General features: G+C 51.7%; 1 protein-coding gene across 3 annotated transcripts in view; it reads left to right on the forward strand.

The window, feature by feature from the left end:
• The window catches only part of LOC125973801 (titin), a 116,826-nt gene that overhangs the window by 32,614 nt on the left and 69,743 nt on the right, over positions 1–14,469 (forward strand). For all 3 annotated transcript variants that reach the window (XM_049728297.1, XM_049728299.2, XM_049728298.1), the window contains 37 exons: positions 150–416; positions 917–1,183; positions 1,317–1,583; positions 1,879–2,018; positions 2,324–2,450; positions 2,555–2,697; positions 3,430–3,553; positions 3,632–3,898; positions 4,217–4,314; positions 4,389–4,557; positions 4,762–5,031; positions 5,118–5,384; positions 5,464–5,742; positions 5,829–6,237; positions 6,315–6,439; positions 6,532–6,798; positions 6,894–7,163; positions 7,241–7,540; positions 7,622–7,924; positions 8,003–8,190; positions 8,265–8,379; positions 8,454–8,741; positions 8,876–9,027; positions 9,150–9,297; positions 9,454–9,631; positions 9,843–9,964; positions 10,069–10,356; positions 10,544–10,840; positions 10,964–11,150; positions 11,242–11,357; positions 11,429–11,728; positions 12,426–12,725; positions 12,828–12,933; positions 13,053–13,249; positions 13,335–13,643; positions 13,745–14,023; positions 14,110–14,409. In XM_049728297.1, coding sequence (XP_049584254.1) covers positions 150–416; positions 917–1,183; positions 1,317–1,583; positions 1,879–2,018; positions 2,324–2,450; positions 2,555–2,697; positions 3,430–3,553; positions 3,632–3,898; positions 4,217–4,314; positions 4,389–4,557; positions 4,762–5,031; positions 5,118–5,384; positions 5,464–5,742; positions 5,829–6,237; positions 6,315–6,439; positions 6,532–6,798; positions 6,894–7,163; positions 7,241–7,540; positions 7,622–7,924; positions 8,003–8,190; positions 8,265–8,379; positions 8,454–8,741; positions 8,876–9,027; positions 9,150–9,297; positions 9,454–9,631; positions 9,843–9,964; positions 10,069–10,356; positions 10,544–10,840; positions 10,964–11,150; positions 11,242–11,357; positions 11,429–11,728; positions 12,426–12,725; positions 12,828–12,933; positions 13,053–13,249; positions 13,335–13,643; positions 13,745–14,023; positions 14,110–14,409 — 8,229 coding nt within the window. The remainder of the gene's footprint in view (positions 1–149; positions 417–916; positions 1,184–1,316; positions 1,584–1,878; positions 2,019–2,323; positions 2,451–2,554; positions 2,698–3,429; positions 3,554–3,631; positions 3,899–4,216; positions 4,315–4,388; positions 4,558–4,761; positions 5,032–5,117; positions 5,385–5,463; positions 5,743–5,828; positions 6,238–6,314; positions 6,440–6,531; positions 6,799–6,893; positions 7,164–7,240; positions 7,541–7,621; positions 7,925–8,002; positions 8,191–8,264; positions 8,380–8,453; positions 8,742–8,875; positions 9,028–9,149; positions 9,298–9,453; positions 9,632–9,842; positions 9,965–10,068; positions 10,357–10,543; positions 10,841–10,963; positions 11,151–11,241; positions 11,358–11,428; positions 11,729–12,425; positions 12,726–12,827; positions 12,934–13,052; positions 13,250–13,334; positions 13,644–13,744; positions 14,024–14,109; positions 14,410–14,469) is intronic.

A 14,469-nucleotide genomic window follows, 5' to 3' on the forward strand; every position in this document is an offset into this window, starting at 1 on the left:
GAGTCCGGTTGCCTTCCTTTGTTTGATTTTTGCCCATTTTTGCCTCCCAGATGACTCTCTGGTGGCAGTTAGACTGAAAGGGCAGAAGTTAGGGTTCCTCTCCATTCCTGGACCGTGACGCCTTTTTCTTTGTCCGCCCGCTTGGTCAGAACTTCCGCTCAACTTCCTGATGCCGCTGAGCGATGTGCACGTGTTCGAGAAGGACTCCGCCCGATTCGAGCTGGAAGTGTCCCGAGCGCCCAAATCCTTCCGTTGGCTGAAGGACTCGGAGGAGCTGGGGAGCGACGACAAGTACGAGATCATCCGAGACGGCAACTCGTACGCGCTGCTGATCCGCTCGGCCACCTACGACGACGAGGCCAAGTACCTGTTTGAGGCGGAAGACAAGAGGACCAGCGGCAAACTGGTCATCCAAGGTGAGCCCTCGCCTGTCCCACGCGACAGAACCATTTGGCTTGTTGTCGCTCCGCTCGGTCCGACTCGCCAAAAGAGGATGGCCTCGGCGGTCGCGGCTACTAAGCTTTTCTTGACCACGGTAACCATTTGCGAGCGAGCGGTCGGTCGCCGTGTGAGTTGCGCCATGGCGGCAGCTACAGCGTGAGTACTATTGTGTTTGCCGACCTTCCTGGAGAGCAAATGAAAAAAGTGTGGCCCTGGGTCCACAGACGCTCCACAGACCTTTGTGTGGTGTAAAAAAGTGGCAAATAAGCGCAAGACCATTTACCTTTGTCATGTAGCGGTTAGCTAAACTTCACTCCTTAGCTGATCAATAATTATTGATTATAATCGTTTGTCCAAAACAAGTGGAATCATTTCACAAATGCGTTTGCGCTCCTGTACTAACCGTGGAAATGCGTCGCCGGAAGCGATGGGCTCGCGGCACGCGCCATCTTCAACCGTTGCGCTCTCGCCACAGGAATCCGCCTGGAGTTCCTCAAGCCCATCAAGGACGTGACGGTGAAGGAGCGCGAAACGGCCGAGTTCAGCGTGGAGCTCTCGCACGAAAACATCCCCGTGGTCTGGTACAAGAACGACGTGCGACTTCACCCGGCAAAGGCCATCCACATGACGGACCGCGGCGCGGTCCATACGCTGGCCTTCAAGGAGGTTGCCCTCGACGACACGGCCATGATCAAGGTGGAGGCCGCGGACAAGAGCGTCAACGCCATGCTCACCGTCATCGGTCAGTACCCCACGCCGTATCCTTTCCGAGATTAGCAGAGTCGTCAAATAGTCGACTGAGGTGGCATGTTTGGGACGTCAATATTTGCCACACAAACCTCCAAAAGCCGTCCTTCCGTGTCCTTCCCCCTCAGAGGGCGACCCGTATTTCACCAGCAAGCTGCAGAACTACACAGCAGTGGAGAAGGACCAAGTGAAGCTTGTGTGCCAACTGAGCAAGGCGGCGGCCGACGTCAAATGGTTCAAGGACGGGAAGGACCTCACGCCCTCCAAGAACGTCAGCGTTACCGGCGAAGGCAAAAACCGAATCCTGATTCTGCGTAAGGCCGAGAAGAGCGACACGGGAGAATACGCGTGCGACTGCGGCTCCGACAGGACGGAAGCGTATCTCCAAATTGAAGGTAAGACCAAATGGAGTGCAGTGGCCGAGCTCTTCTTCCTTCACTTTGGTGCTTTCTTGGTCTCCGCACCAATGGAAAGGCCTTGGAATCAACGGAATCTAACCCTAACCCCACGTCAAGATTCTGTATGACTGTCATTGTATTGCAAAGCGGCTGTTGCCCCTTGAGCCTTTCGTTTTGCCCCCCCCCCCCCCCCCCCCCCCCCCCCCCCCCCCCCCCATCTGGTCTGCCTTTTACCCCACGGGCTTCCTTCTGTCACGTTGACATTGTTGTCTGTCTCGTGTTTGCCTTCCAGATCGTGACATCAAGGTGGTGCGTCCCCTGTACAGCGTGGAGGTCACCGAGACGGAGACGGCCAGGTTTGAGACGGAGCTTTCCGACGAGGATGTGGAGGGACACTGGAAGCTGAGAGGAGAAGCTTTGCACCCGTCGGCCGTAAGCCTTGACCTTTTGTTCACGTTGGCAAATTGAGGTGGAAGGGGCTGAAAAGCCACTTTTTGCTTTGATTCACCCCACAGGCCTTGAAAATAATGGTTTTGTAAAAGCCCTAGCCCTATGTCACAAGGTACTACAATCCAACTTTATTCAAACAAAGGGTGCATTTCACATTGTGCATTTTCTGTCACTAAAATGCGGCGGTAGAAATGTCCATATACGTGCAGTAGACACCAAGAATGTTGATGAGCTAGTTTTATGGTCCCAATGGAAGCAAAACGAATGGACTGTTTGTCTGCCGTCAGGATGTGGATATCAAGGCAGAGGGCCCCAAGCATCTCCTTATCCTCTATAACGTCCGTATGGACATGGCGGGAGGCGTGGACTTCTCAGCGGGCAACGCCAAAACAAACGCTCAGCTGCGAGTGAAAGGTGAGCACGCTAAAGCGAGAGCCACTCACAAAGGCTGCTGCTGCTGCCTTATCTGAAGAGATTGGACACTGAAGCGCCCGTCCGTCCGCCCTCGCCTTCCCCAGCTCGAGCCATCAGCTTGCTGCGACCACTGAAGGACGCCACTGTGACGGCCGGAGAGACGGCCACCTTCCGCTGCGAGCTGTCCTACGAAGGCATCGTGGTAGAGTGGTTCCTTTCAGGGAACAAGATGGAGGACGGCGAGCGGGTAGGACGCCCAATACTTTTGCCAGCGTTTGTCAACTGCGCGTCAAAAGACACCTTTGCCCCTTTTGTCTCTGAGTTCTGTGCTGAGGTTAAAAATAACTGACTAATCTCACACTAGCCCTCCAGGCTCCCTGATATGGAGCTTCAGCCACTACGACGTCAAAGGTCTTGTGAGCGAGCGAGCGCTTTTGTCTCACTCGTGACACTGTGTGTTTAAACTCATTGCGACACCCTCGAAACGTTCAACCTAAAATTTGCTTTTTTACTGCTAGTGGAAGAGAACAGACCAAACAGACTACATACAGGAAAGCACCGCAGGCGGGTCAGGGCCTTGGAGTTAGTCTTTTACCCCGTCGTTGTTGTCGCAACATGTTCCCTTTTTTAAGTTTTTTTTTTTTTACTCCATCCATGTACAACAACAGAATGGGTGTTTCTAAAGTGCTCTATAAATAGTTGTAATGTTTTTGTCCTACTAAGTTGAGCTGAGTTGATATAGTATCCATATGGAAGAATGGATACGGCCACAACGAATAAGAGAATGCCCCAGCTTTCACTTCCCCAAGTCTCTAACGTCAAGCTCAAACTAAAACTCTTGAACTCGACAACCTTTAAGCTTAAAGTCCCCAACTTTAAGTCGAGCCTCCAAAGTCGCATCAGACTGCAGCCGCCATCGTCTAGTCGGAGGGGTTCCAAAGTGGAAACGCACGCGACTCCCATCGTTTGGTTCCTGCAGGTGAAGACTCTAGCAGATGGCCGGATTCACGCGCTGACGGTTCGAGACGTGAAGCTGTCAGAGGCGGGCCCCGTCAGATTGACCGCCAAGGACTTCCAGACTCAGGCTCAGCTCATAGTCAGAGGTGAACGACGCTCGCTCCTGACCTCCGTCCGGTCTCTGCTTTTGCACTCGGCGCTCAGGTTTTGGCGTGTGCTTTCAGAGCCTCCGGTGGAGTTCACCAAGCCTCTGGAGGACCAGACAGTGGAGGAGGAGGCCACGGCCACTCTGGAGTGCGAGGTCTCCAGAGAGAATGCGCAAGTTGAATGGTTCAAGGAGGGACAGGAAATGCATAAGACCAAGAAATACAACGTGATCGTCGATGGGCGAAAGAGGGCGCTGGTGATCCACGACTGCAACCTGGACGACATTAAAACGTACACATGTGACGCCAAGGACTTTAGGACGTCCTGCTTCCTCGACGTCATACGTAAGGACTGTTTTGGAATTTCTTGAGCTTTGACGTATAATATTCCAGCTAGAAGCGGGTGCCGCGCAGGGAAGACAATTTCTAGAGACATTCCTGTAGTTCCTGTGTGTGAGCTTCAGGCAAAATGGCCGAATAGAAGCAAAAGTCCTGCAGGACAAAACTAACCAGCTGTGAGACGCAGTGACAGTACTCGCCGATAGAAAGGATCAACACACTCGCAACAAATAACAACACGTCATCCATCGATACAATTACCACCACGAGGAGAAAATGCTTTCCATCTCGGCCTGACACGCCGTGGTCATTTTGTGCCCTCAGCGCCTCACGTGGAGTTCATCAAGCCTCTGCAAAACGTTGAGGTCCGAGAGAAAGAATCTGCCAAGTTTGAATGCCAAGTATCCCGAGAGTCCGCTAAGGTTTGAACGCTTTGCTTTCCTGATTCTGGCTGACCGCGTTCTCCGCTGAGCAACGTTTGCGATCCCTCCCTTAGGTTTGCTGGTTCAAGGATGGCTGCGAGATAAAAAAAGGAAAGAAGTACGAGATTACGGCCAAGGGGCTTCAGAGGATCCTGATCATTCATAAGTCTGCCATGGATGACGAAGCGGAATACGAGTGTGACGCAAGGACGTCAAAGAGCTCCGGCATGCTGACTGTCATTGGTGAGGATCCTCCACCTCCATGGCTTTAGTTCAGTGTGATTGCCATTTGCACTTTACAGCCTGGCAAGAAAGGAACAAAACACAAAAGAAAAACCGTTTGCTTCCTCACCCTCAAGTGATAATTTATTTAAGTGATTTATTTATTTATTTATTTATTTATTTATTTATTTATTTATTTATTTATTTATTTATTTTCAACTACAGAGGAGGCTGCCAGGTTCACCAAGAACCTGTCCAATGTCGAGGGCACCGAGACAGACAGCGTTAAGATGATCTGCGAGGTCTCCAAGCCCGGGGCTCAGGTGACCTGGTACCAAGGAGACCGAGAACTTCCGGAGGGCGGCCGCTACGAGCAGATCGCGGATGGTCGTAAACGGATCCTGATCATCCAGGACTTGAGGATGGAGGATGCCGGTGAATATAACTGCAGACTGAGTCCCGACATCAAGACAGCTGCTGTCCTGAAACTGAATGGTACGACACACATCCTGCTCCTGGACCAGATCTTGGACGAATGAAAGAACAGCAGCAAGCTTGTCCTTTTGATTCCCCCCTTCCAGAACTGCCTGCCGATTTTATCGCCAGACCGCAGAACCAGGAAGTTGTGGAAGGAGAGATGGCTGAGTTTGTCTGCTCAGTCTCCAAAGAAACCTATGATGTGAAATGGTTGAGAGGGGAGAAGGAGGTCATAAGCGGGGACAAATACCAGATTGTCAGCCAAGGAAAAAGACGAGCTCTCGTTGTGAAAAACTGTGAGCTGAAGGATGAGGGAGGTTACATGGTCCTCATTGGCGCTGTTCAAGCCTCTGCTGATCTCTTGGTGATCGGTGAGACTCATTTGCTCCCCCCTCGTTGTCCCTGACCCTCTGACCACAGCCGTGACGCACAGTCTGTCCTCGATTGCAGAAAAACTGAGGATCATCACACCCATCAAAGACACAGAAGTCAAAGAGGGAACCGAGATTGTCTTCAACTGCGAGAGCAACACTGAAGGTGCAAAGGCCAAGTGGCAAAAGAACCAGGAGACCATATTTGAGAGCAGCAAGTACATGGTGGCTCAGAGAGACAACGTCTTCTCCCTGAGGATTCGGGACGCTCGCAAGACAGACGAGGCCGAATACACTGTCGGCCTGACCAATCACAGAGGAGAGCACGCCAAGTGCTCGGCCTCTGCGAGAGTTACTGGTAAAAGACCAAATCCACACAAACACAAAACAATGGCTAATTGTGAAATGCAATAATAAACCTAACCCCAAGAAATTCATCTACAGAGGAGAAGCCCAAGTTCCTGGTGCCTATAGAGGACATTGAAACCCAGGAAAAGAAGACCATCAGTTTTGTGTGCAAGGTGAACCGACCCAAGGCGACGGTGAGATGGCTGAAGGCTGGCCAGGAGGTGGAGCTCAGCAAACGCATCATCTACAGAAGCGAAGGTCTCCACCACACGCTCACCATCAAGGACTGCGTAATGGAGGACGAGGGCGAATACAGCGCTGAAGTCGGCGAAGACAAGTGCACGGCCGAATTGATTATCAGCGAGGCCCCGACGGACTTCACTGCACAACTCAAAGACCAGACGGTCACCGAGTTTGAGGATGCAGAGTTCACCTGCAAGTTGTCCAAAGAGAAGGCCACCGTCAAGTGGTACAGGAATGGCAGAGAGATTCGAGAAGGGCCGAGGTACCCGCCCTCAAATGACTGGTGACATCAAAGGTGTTTTTTCAAGCGTGTTTATGGAAGCCTGCGTATCCCTTCAGATATCTCACCGAGAGGGAAGGTAAGACGTGCAGGCTCGTCGTCAAGACGTGCAGACCAGAAGACGAATGTGAATACGCCTGTGGCGTGGAAGAGAAGAGAACCAGAGCCAGACTATTTGTTGAAGGTATGTTTTGTTTCATTCCTTCCAAAAAGTTTTTTTTTTTTTTTTTTTTTTTTTTATATAAATCTTCTCGCATGACGTTTTTCCTCCGAAAGAAACCCCAGTAGAGATCATCAGACCACCTCAGGACACTATGGAGCCTCCCGGTTCAGATGTGGTGTTTGAGGCGGAGCTCAACAAGGACAGAGTGGAGGTGAAGTGGATGAGAAACAACATGATCATCATCCAAGGAGACAAATACCAAATGATCAGCGAGGGTAAAGTTCACAGACTGCAGGTGTGTGAGCTCCGACCTCGAGATCAGGGCGAGTACAGGATCGTTGCCAAAGACAAAGATGCTCGAGCTAAGTTGGAGCTGGCGGGTGAGTCCCACCACACCACACTGCACCACACGACTGACTGACTCTGCAATCATCCATGCCAGAACCAAATGAAACTCGGTTGTCTGCTTTTGCAGCTCCTCCAAAGATTAAAACCACAAACCAGAACCTGATAACGGATGTCGGCAAGCCCTTTGCCATTACGGTACCCTACGATGCCTACCCTCGGGCAGATGTAGAGTGGTTCTTCGACGGCGCCAGTCTACTGCCCCAGAATATTGACACCTCAGTTGACAAGACAGTGTACCGCCTTAAAAGTCCCACCAAAGAAGACCAGGGCAAGTACAAGGTGGTCATCCGGAACAAGCACGGAGAGGATGCGGCCTTCGTTAACCTGGATGTGATTGGTGAGATTCAGTGGATTGCTTGATTCGTTTGGGTTTACCGCGCTGGATTTTTTTTAACGTCCATCACTACTCGGCAGACGTACCCGGACCCGTCAAGAACCTGAGGGTCACCGACACTGTCGACGGTGAAGTCAGTTTGGCCTGGGAGGAGCCCGAGAGTGACGGCGGCAGCAAAATCACGTCCTATACGGTCGAGAGGCGCGATGTCAAGCGCAAGGCCTGGACGGTGGCGACAGAGCGCGCTGATGCACCTGAGTACTGTGTTAGTGGCCTCCAAAAGGATTCCTGGTACCTGTTCAGAGTCTGCGCCAGAAATCGTGTTGGGAGTGGACCCCACGTTGTCACTGAAGACGCCGTTCAGGCCAAGAATAAATTTGGTGAGCGAGCGAGCGGGCAGGCAGGCATGTGATCCATCGTATCAAGAGGAAAACCTTAGCAAACACTTTGTCTCCCGTCAGATGTTCCCGATGCACCGGAAAATGTAGATGTCAGTGCGGTGAACAGATTTGGTGCCACCGTCATCTGGGAGCCTCCTCTGTTTGACGGCGGCTCAGAGATCACTGGCTACGTGATCGAGCTCCGTGACAGGACGTCGGTAAAGTGGGAGGCGTGCATGTCGTGCGGGGCCGGCGAGCGCTCGGCCAGTCTCAACGACGTGGTCGAGAACAAGGAGTATATCTTCAGGGTGCGAGCCGAGAACAAGGCCGGCCTCGGCAAACCCAGCGCTGCCACCAAACCCGTCAAGATCATGGATCCCATCGGTGGGTGACGTTTGACACCGGCGGCCGTCGTCGCTCGTGACGTACATCTCATTTGCCTGCGACCTGAATGTCTTGCAGAGAGACCAAGCCCGCCCCTCAACCTGAACTTCAACGACCAAACCAAGGACGCTGTCTCGCTCACCTGGGAGACACCTGCCAGCAACGGCGGCAGTATCATCACTGGCTACATCATCGAGAAGTGCGAGGATGGCACAGACAAGTGGCTACGCTGCAATGCTCGACTTTGTGCAGACCTCTTCTACCGGGTACGGCGCTCCTCCTGTCACCTCGTTTGTCTCGTTTCATTGAGAATCTCAGCAAAGTGATCCTCTTTGTTTAGGTGTCTGGACTAAAACACGGTTCCAAGTACCTTTATCGAGTTTGTGCTGAGAATGCCGCCGGTATCTCCGATCCAGCGGAGCAACTCGGCCCGCTTCTCGCCGACGATCCTCACGGTACGAACGTGAGAGCCAAAACGATGAGCCGGCCAATTTGGGGTGCTCAGTAAAATTCCTTTTGTTCCCGTCAGTGGGTCCAACCATGGAGCTGAGTGCCTTCAGGAATGGCTTGGAAGTCATTGTCCCTCAGCCTCTCGCCATCAGAGTTCCCATCACTGGGTACCCAACTCCCACCGCCAAATGGACATTTGAAGAGAAGGAGCTGACGTCAGCAGAGAAGCGTGTTTCTGTGGTCACGAAGCCCTCGTATGCAGAGCTTAAAGTTACACCAAGTGTCCGTCCAGACAAAGGGACCTACACTGTACAGCTCGAAAATGATATGTCCTCTGTCTCTGGAGAGATTGATGTCAATGTTATCGGTAATGGATCTGTTTATTTTTTGGCGCGCGCGCGCGAGTGTGTGTGTGTGTGTCATGGCTGACGGCCAACATGCACAGTATTCCGGTTGTTTTTCTTTGTAAGGTTTACTTTTAATGCCTCTTGAATTCCCCAGCATGCCCCAGTGCTCCCAAAGACTTCAAGGTGGCCGAGGTGACCAGACACCATGTCCACTTGATGTGGGAGGCTCCTGAGCACGACGGAGGAAGTCCTGTCACACACTACCAGATTGAGAAGAGAGAAGTGTCTCGTAAGACCTGGGCAAAGGTAGCCAAAGTGCTTCATTGGTTTTACTGCCAGTACATTTGCAAAATGATAGAATGCAATTACGATGGACTGGAGTCCAACGGCCGTCTTCTTTCCCTTGACCTTTTGGTATTCTATGCCAGGTGGCCACCGGAATCCTGGACCTTGAGCACACAGTGACGGATGTCATTGAAGGGAAGGAGTACCTGTTCAGTGTCGCTGCCTGCAATAAATGCGGAGCGGGAGAGCCATCCTATATCGACGAGCCCGTGAATGTCTCGTCTCCTGCCAGTGAGTGATGATACACTTGACGCATTAAGGGGCGTATTCTCTCATGTAGCTAAAGGTGCGCTGGCTGCTAAGAAATTGAAGAGCAGGAGAATATGCCGCTAAAAGCCAAACTAGAAAACAAGAGCATTCTGATGAGTTCCTACAACCTCGCTTCAGCTGTACCGGATCCTCCTGAAAATCTGAAGTGGCGGGACAAGAGCAGCAAGGGCATCTTTCTGTCCTGGGAGCCTCCAAAGTATGACGGTGGCTCCCACATCAAAGGCTACGTGGTGGATAAGTGTCAACGTGGAACCGACAAGTGGGAGCCCTGCTCCGATCCTGTTCAAGAGCTGAAGTAGGTCTAGACATCCTTTCAGGGCTTATTTCTGATGTGCGTGCGTGCGTATGTGTGCGTGCGCGTGCGTGCGTGCGCGCGCGCGCGCGTGTGTGTGTGTGTGTGTGTGTGTGTGTGTGTGTGTGTGTGTGTGTGTGCGTGTGTGTGTGTGTGTGTGCGTGTGTGTGTGTGTTCTGAGTCGCCACGTCTCACCTGATCTTTGCACTGCTAGGTTTCAGGTCACCGGTCTGATCGAAGGGCAGTGGTATGCATACCGAGTCCGAGCTCTCAACAAATTAGGAGCTAGTCGACCCTGCAAGGCTACTGACGAGATCCAGGCTGTCGATGCTAAAGGTTTGGCTCGAGTGGTGGAGCCCGAATTTAATGTCCAAAAGTCTGCGCAAACGCGAAATCAGCTTGAATATTGCCGTCGTTGACTATCTTTAAATACCCAACAGAACCTCCAGAGATTCAGCTGGATGTGAAGCTGTTGGCCGGCGTCACCGCCAGAGCCGGCAGCAAAATTGAACTCCCTGCCGACGTCAAAGGAAAGCCAGATCCGCGCGTCAAGTGGACCAAGGCCGACCTGGTCCTGCGGGCCGACGACCGCATTGTCATCGACACCCAGCCGGGGCACTCCAAGTTGTCTATTGCCAGCACAACCAGAAGCGACAGCGCCATCTACATAATTGAAGCCGTCAATACCTGCGGACGTGCGACGGCTACTGTCGATGTCAACATTCTCGGTGCGTGGCACTCAAGAGTTAGCCACTTACCCGTACAAGTGCATCAGTCATAGCTGTTAGCATGGACATTCAGAATCATGCTCTTCAGAAAGAATGATTGGACGCAGTCAAAAATTACACAGAAGTCATCTCAATTCAGAAATGCGTGTGAATTAGTCAAACAATTTGTCTTGCCTGTCCTGTTCAGACAAACCTGGGCCACCTGCTGCGTTTGACATCACTGAAATCACCAACGAGTCTTGTCTCTTGGCCTGGAACCCTCCGAGGGACGACGGCGGCTCACCCGTTACCAACTACATCGTGGAGAGTCGCAAGGCTAACCAAGAGGAATGGACCAAGCTGTCGGCCACAGTTAAATACACCACTTTCAAGGCCTGCAAGCTCACCGCTCTGATGGAGTACGTCTTCCGGATCCGTGCTGAAAACCAGTACGGTGTCGGAGAACCTGCCGAGCACACGCCCATTATTGCAAAGTATTCATTTGGTGAGAATGAAGGTTTTTTTTTTTTTTTTTTTTTTATCTCTTTGAAGTATTTCTTCACTAAATTAATTCATTCGTTCTCTTTGAAGTATTCCTTCACTATATTCAATAGCACGTTCCTTTTAGATCCTCCGGGCCCTCCGTCGAGAGTCACTCCCTCTGACATAGCCAAGGATGCCGTGACTCTCAACTGGATTGAGCCAGATGAGGATGGCGGCAGTCCTATTACTGGTTATTGGGTCGAGAGGTTTGATCCTGAGACTGATAAATGGATCAGATGCAACAAGCTGCCGATCAAGGACACCAACTTCAGGTTACCTAACATCTCATTTCAGTTGCTTGCTGACACAGAAACTTGTGATTTACCCCCCCCCCCCTGAACCCTGTGGAATATATGACAACAGGGTGAAAGGACTACTTACGAAGAAGAAGTACAGGTTCAGGGTCTTGGCTGAAAATCTGTCCGGAACTGGAAAACCAAGCACAGAAACCGATCCGGTCCTTATCAAAGACCCCATTGGTATGCTATTGTGCAAGAAGCTGTGCCAACAGAGATTGAAATGATTTGCAAATCACCTCTGTCTTCCTCAGATCCTCCATGGGCTCCTGGAAAGCCCGTGGTCCGTGACGTTGGCAAGACCTCTGCTCTGCTGGCATGGACTAGGCCCGAGCACGACGGCGGAGCTAAGATTGATGGCTACATAATCGAGTTTCAGAAAAGAGGAAGTGATGAGTGGATCCGCATTGCTGAGGGCATTGGACAGACTGAACACCAGCTGCAGGGCTTGATGGAGAAGCAAGAGTACGCTTTCCGCGTCAAGGCTGTCAACAAAGCCGGCGAGAGCGAACCCAGCGAGCCCTCTGACTCTGTGGTCTGCAAGGAGAGACTCTGTAAGTGGCAGACAGAGGGGGCGACACGCTTCAAAGTAACAGTCACATTCAAACCTTTGTCTTCTGAACATGCCGCCGGGATTTCCAGCTGCGCGGATAGTAGCTTGTTTACTCCTGAAGATGGAACGAGGGCATTGAAACGGCAAACTCCCTTCTGGCTCTCGGCCGCAAAAGTTGAAAGGGGGCAACACGACTGTTCTTGAGAGTTGCAGACATTTTGCCTGCCTTGAATCCAAAAGGCTCGTCCAGTTGTACATGGGAGTTGTCTCGTCCTCCTATTCCTGTTTGCGGTGAGAGTGGTCCAATGATCGATGATTATGCTGTCGCCACGAGTGGCTGGTAAATGGGCGTTTTGCGTACCATCTGGTCATTCTCTCTCCTTCCGGCAAAAGACCTCATTCGTGCCCACTTTTCCAGTCTTTTGGGAGCCATGTCGGGACGTCGCAATGAATCTCTATTTTGAGAGTGCCTCTGACTGCCTTTGATCATTTTGGCTTCTTTCACATTTCGTTCAGATCAGCAGTTTTCTCCGTCCAGAATTCACAGGACACTGTTGTCCTCCAAAGAACGTCTTTTCTTTTTATGATGCCAGTTCTTCTTTTGGCAGTCTTGGATACTTGCACCAGTCTTACTCTGTGTGATAATTTCATGAAGTATAGTCGTTTAAAAAGTCCACTTTCTTGTTCCCATGTGACAGACCCCCCATCTGCGCCTCAGTGGCTGGATGTGGCCAACATCACCAAGATCAACGCTGATCTCAAATGGCAGGCGCCCAGCAGTGACGGAGGCTCGCCCATCACCAACTATGTGGTGGAGAAGAGAGACGTGCGACGGAAGGCTTGGCAGACGGTGGACACCACCGTCAAGGAGCTCAAATACACAGTGACGCCACTTAACGAAGGCTCGCTGTACGTGTTTCGCGTGGCCGCTGAAAACGCGGTAGGCCTGGGCGAATTCTGTGAGCTGGAGGACGCCGTGCTTGCCAAAGATACTTTCAGTACGTTCCGAGTGAGCTCTGAGTCAATGTTGGACCCAATTTGTTCGACATTCAGCCCAACAAAATGCCTGCCTTATAGCCACACATCAATTTCCCCTGCAGCTACTCCTGGACCTCCTTATGCGCTGACTGTGGTGGAAGTCACCAAGCGACATGTGCAGCTGAAATGGGAAGCTCCAAAAAGCCACGGCGGTAGACCCATCACCAGGTGAGAGCATACTCCCGCCGTTTGAAATGATGTTGCTTCTACGAGGCTTGGTCCATTACAAAGGTCCTTACGTGGAGGTACAGGTTGTTGGCGCCGTTAACATTGCGTTAACCTCATAGATATGTGATAGAGAAGAAGGACAAGGTGGGAACACGTTGGTTGAAGTGCTGCAAGACTCCAGACAAACAAACTCAGTTCAAGGTGGTCGATGTGGACGAAGGCTCAGAGGTGCAGTTCCAAGTGCGTGCAGAAAACGAGGCGGGGGTTGGAGAACCCAGCGAACCCACCGAGATCCTTACCATCGAGGATCCGACAAGTATGTCACAACTCGTGCAGTTCGGCAGAAGAATCTCCAAAGACGAGATACTATGTTGTGAAACCCCGACGGTCTTGATCTTCAGGTGCGCCGTCACCACCCTTGGAGGTGACTGTCCCGGATAGCAGCAGGGAGCACATCAACGTCTCGTGGAAGCCGCCAGTCAAGGACGGTGGCTCCCCTATTATTGGCTACCATGTGGAGGTGGCTGAGGCTCGTCCGGAACTGAAGTGGCTCAGGGTCAATACCAGGCCGGTCAAAGACCTCAAGTTTAAAATTCAAGATGGGATCAAACCAGAAAAGAAGTACGTCATCAGGGTTCGCGCCATTAATGCCTTCGGCGTAGGCGATCCCTCGGAGCTATCTGACAAGGTCTTTACCAAGGATCCAGACTGTAAGTATGAATAAAGCTGCAGAGCAGAATGTGATGATATACGTACTTACCGCAAGCATGCATACTCAAACTGCTACTATGGCTGGTCACCTGATCTCAAGGTGCCCCAACCATGGAGTTGGACACCAAGGATGTGGTGGTGACGGAGGGAGAGAAGCTGCACCTAAACGTTCCCTACAAAGGCATCCCCACGCCACAGATGGTGTGGCAGAAGGACACAGTCGAATGTCAGAAAGGCGAGCGTCTCTCCATGAGAGTGGAGATGAACAGTTCTCACCTAGAACTTCTCCGATGCACGCGTTCTGACGCTGGCATCTACGCCATCACCCTCACAAACAGCTTGGGCACTGCCAATGGAAACATTAACGTCAAAGTCATCGGTATGTTGCTCTCAACATTTCAATTGATAATTACCGTCATACATTTTGGGAAATCACGCATCTGCACTTTTTGTCATCTCACGTAGGGCTTCCTGGTCAGTGCAAAGACATCAGTTCAAGCGATGTCACCAAGAACTCCTGTAAGATCAGCTGGGAAGCACCTGAGGATGACGGCGGGACACCGGTTCTTAGTTACACGCTGGAACGTCGTGAAGCCTCCAAGAAGACCTACATGCCTGTCATGTCAGGAGATAATGTTCTCAGCTGCGCGGTGAAAGACCTATACGTTAACTGCGAGTACTACTTCCGGGTCAAGGCCGTCAACAAGGTGGGCGCCGGAGCCTATCTGGAGTTGAGAAACCCTGTCATCATAGAGGAAATGAAGCGTAAGTTACCTGCAGGCAGTGTCTGCTTGGCCAATGGCGGAGGTACCATTAAAGTGCCAT

The sequence above is a fragment of the Syngnathus scovelli genome, chromosome 8 (assembly GCF_024217435.2).
Source record: "Syngnathus scovelli strain Florida chromosome 8, RoL_Ssco_1.2, whole genome shotgun sequence".
NCBI classification, from domain to species: Eukaryota; Metazoa; Chordata; class Actinopteri; order Syngnathiformes; family Syngnathidae; genus Syngnathus; species Syngnathus scovelli.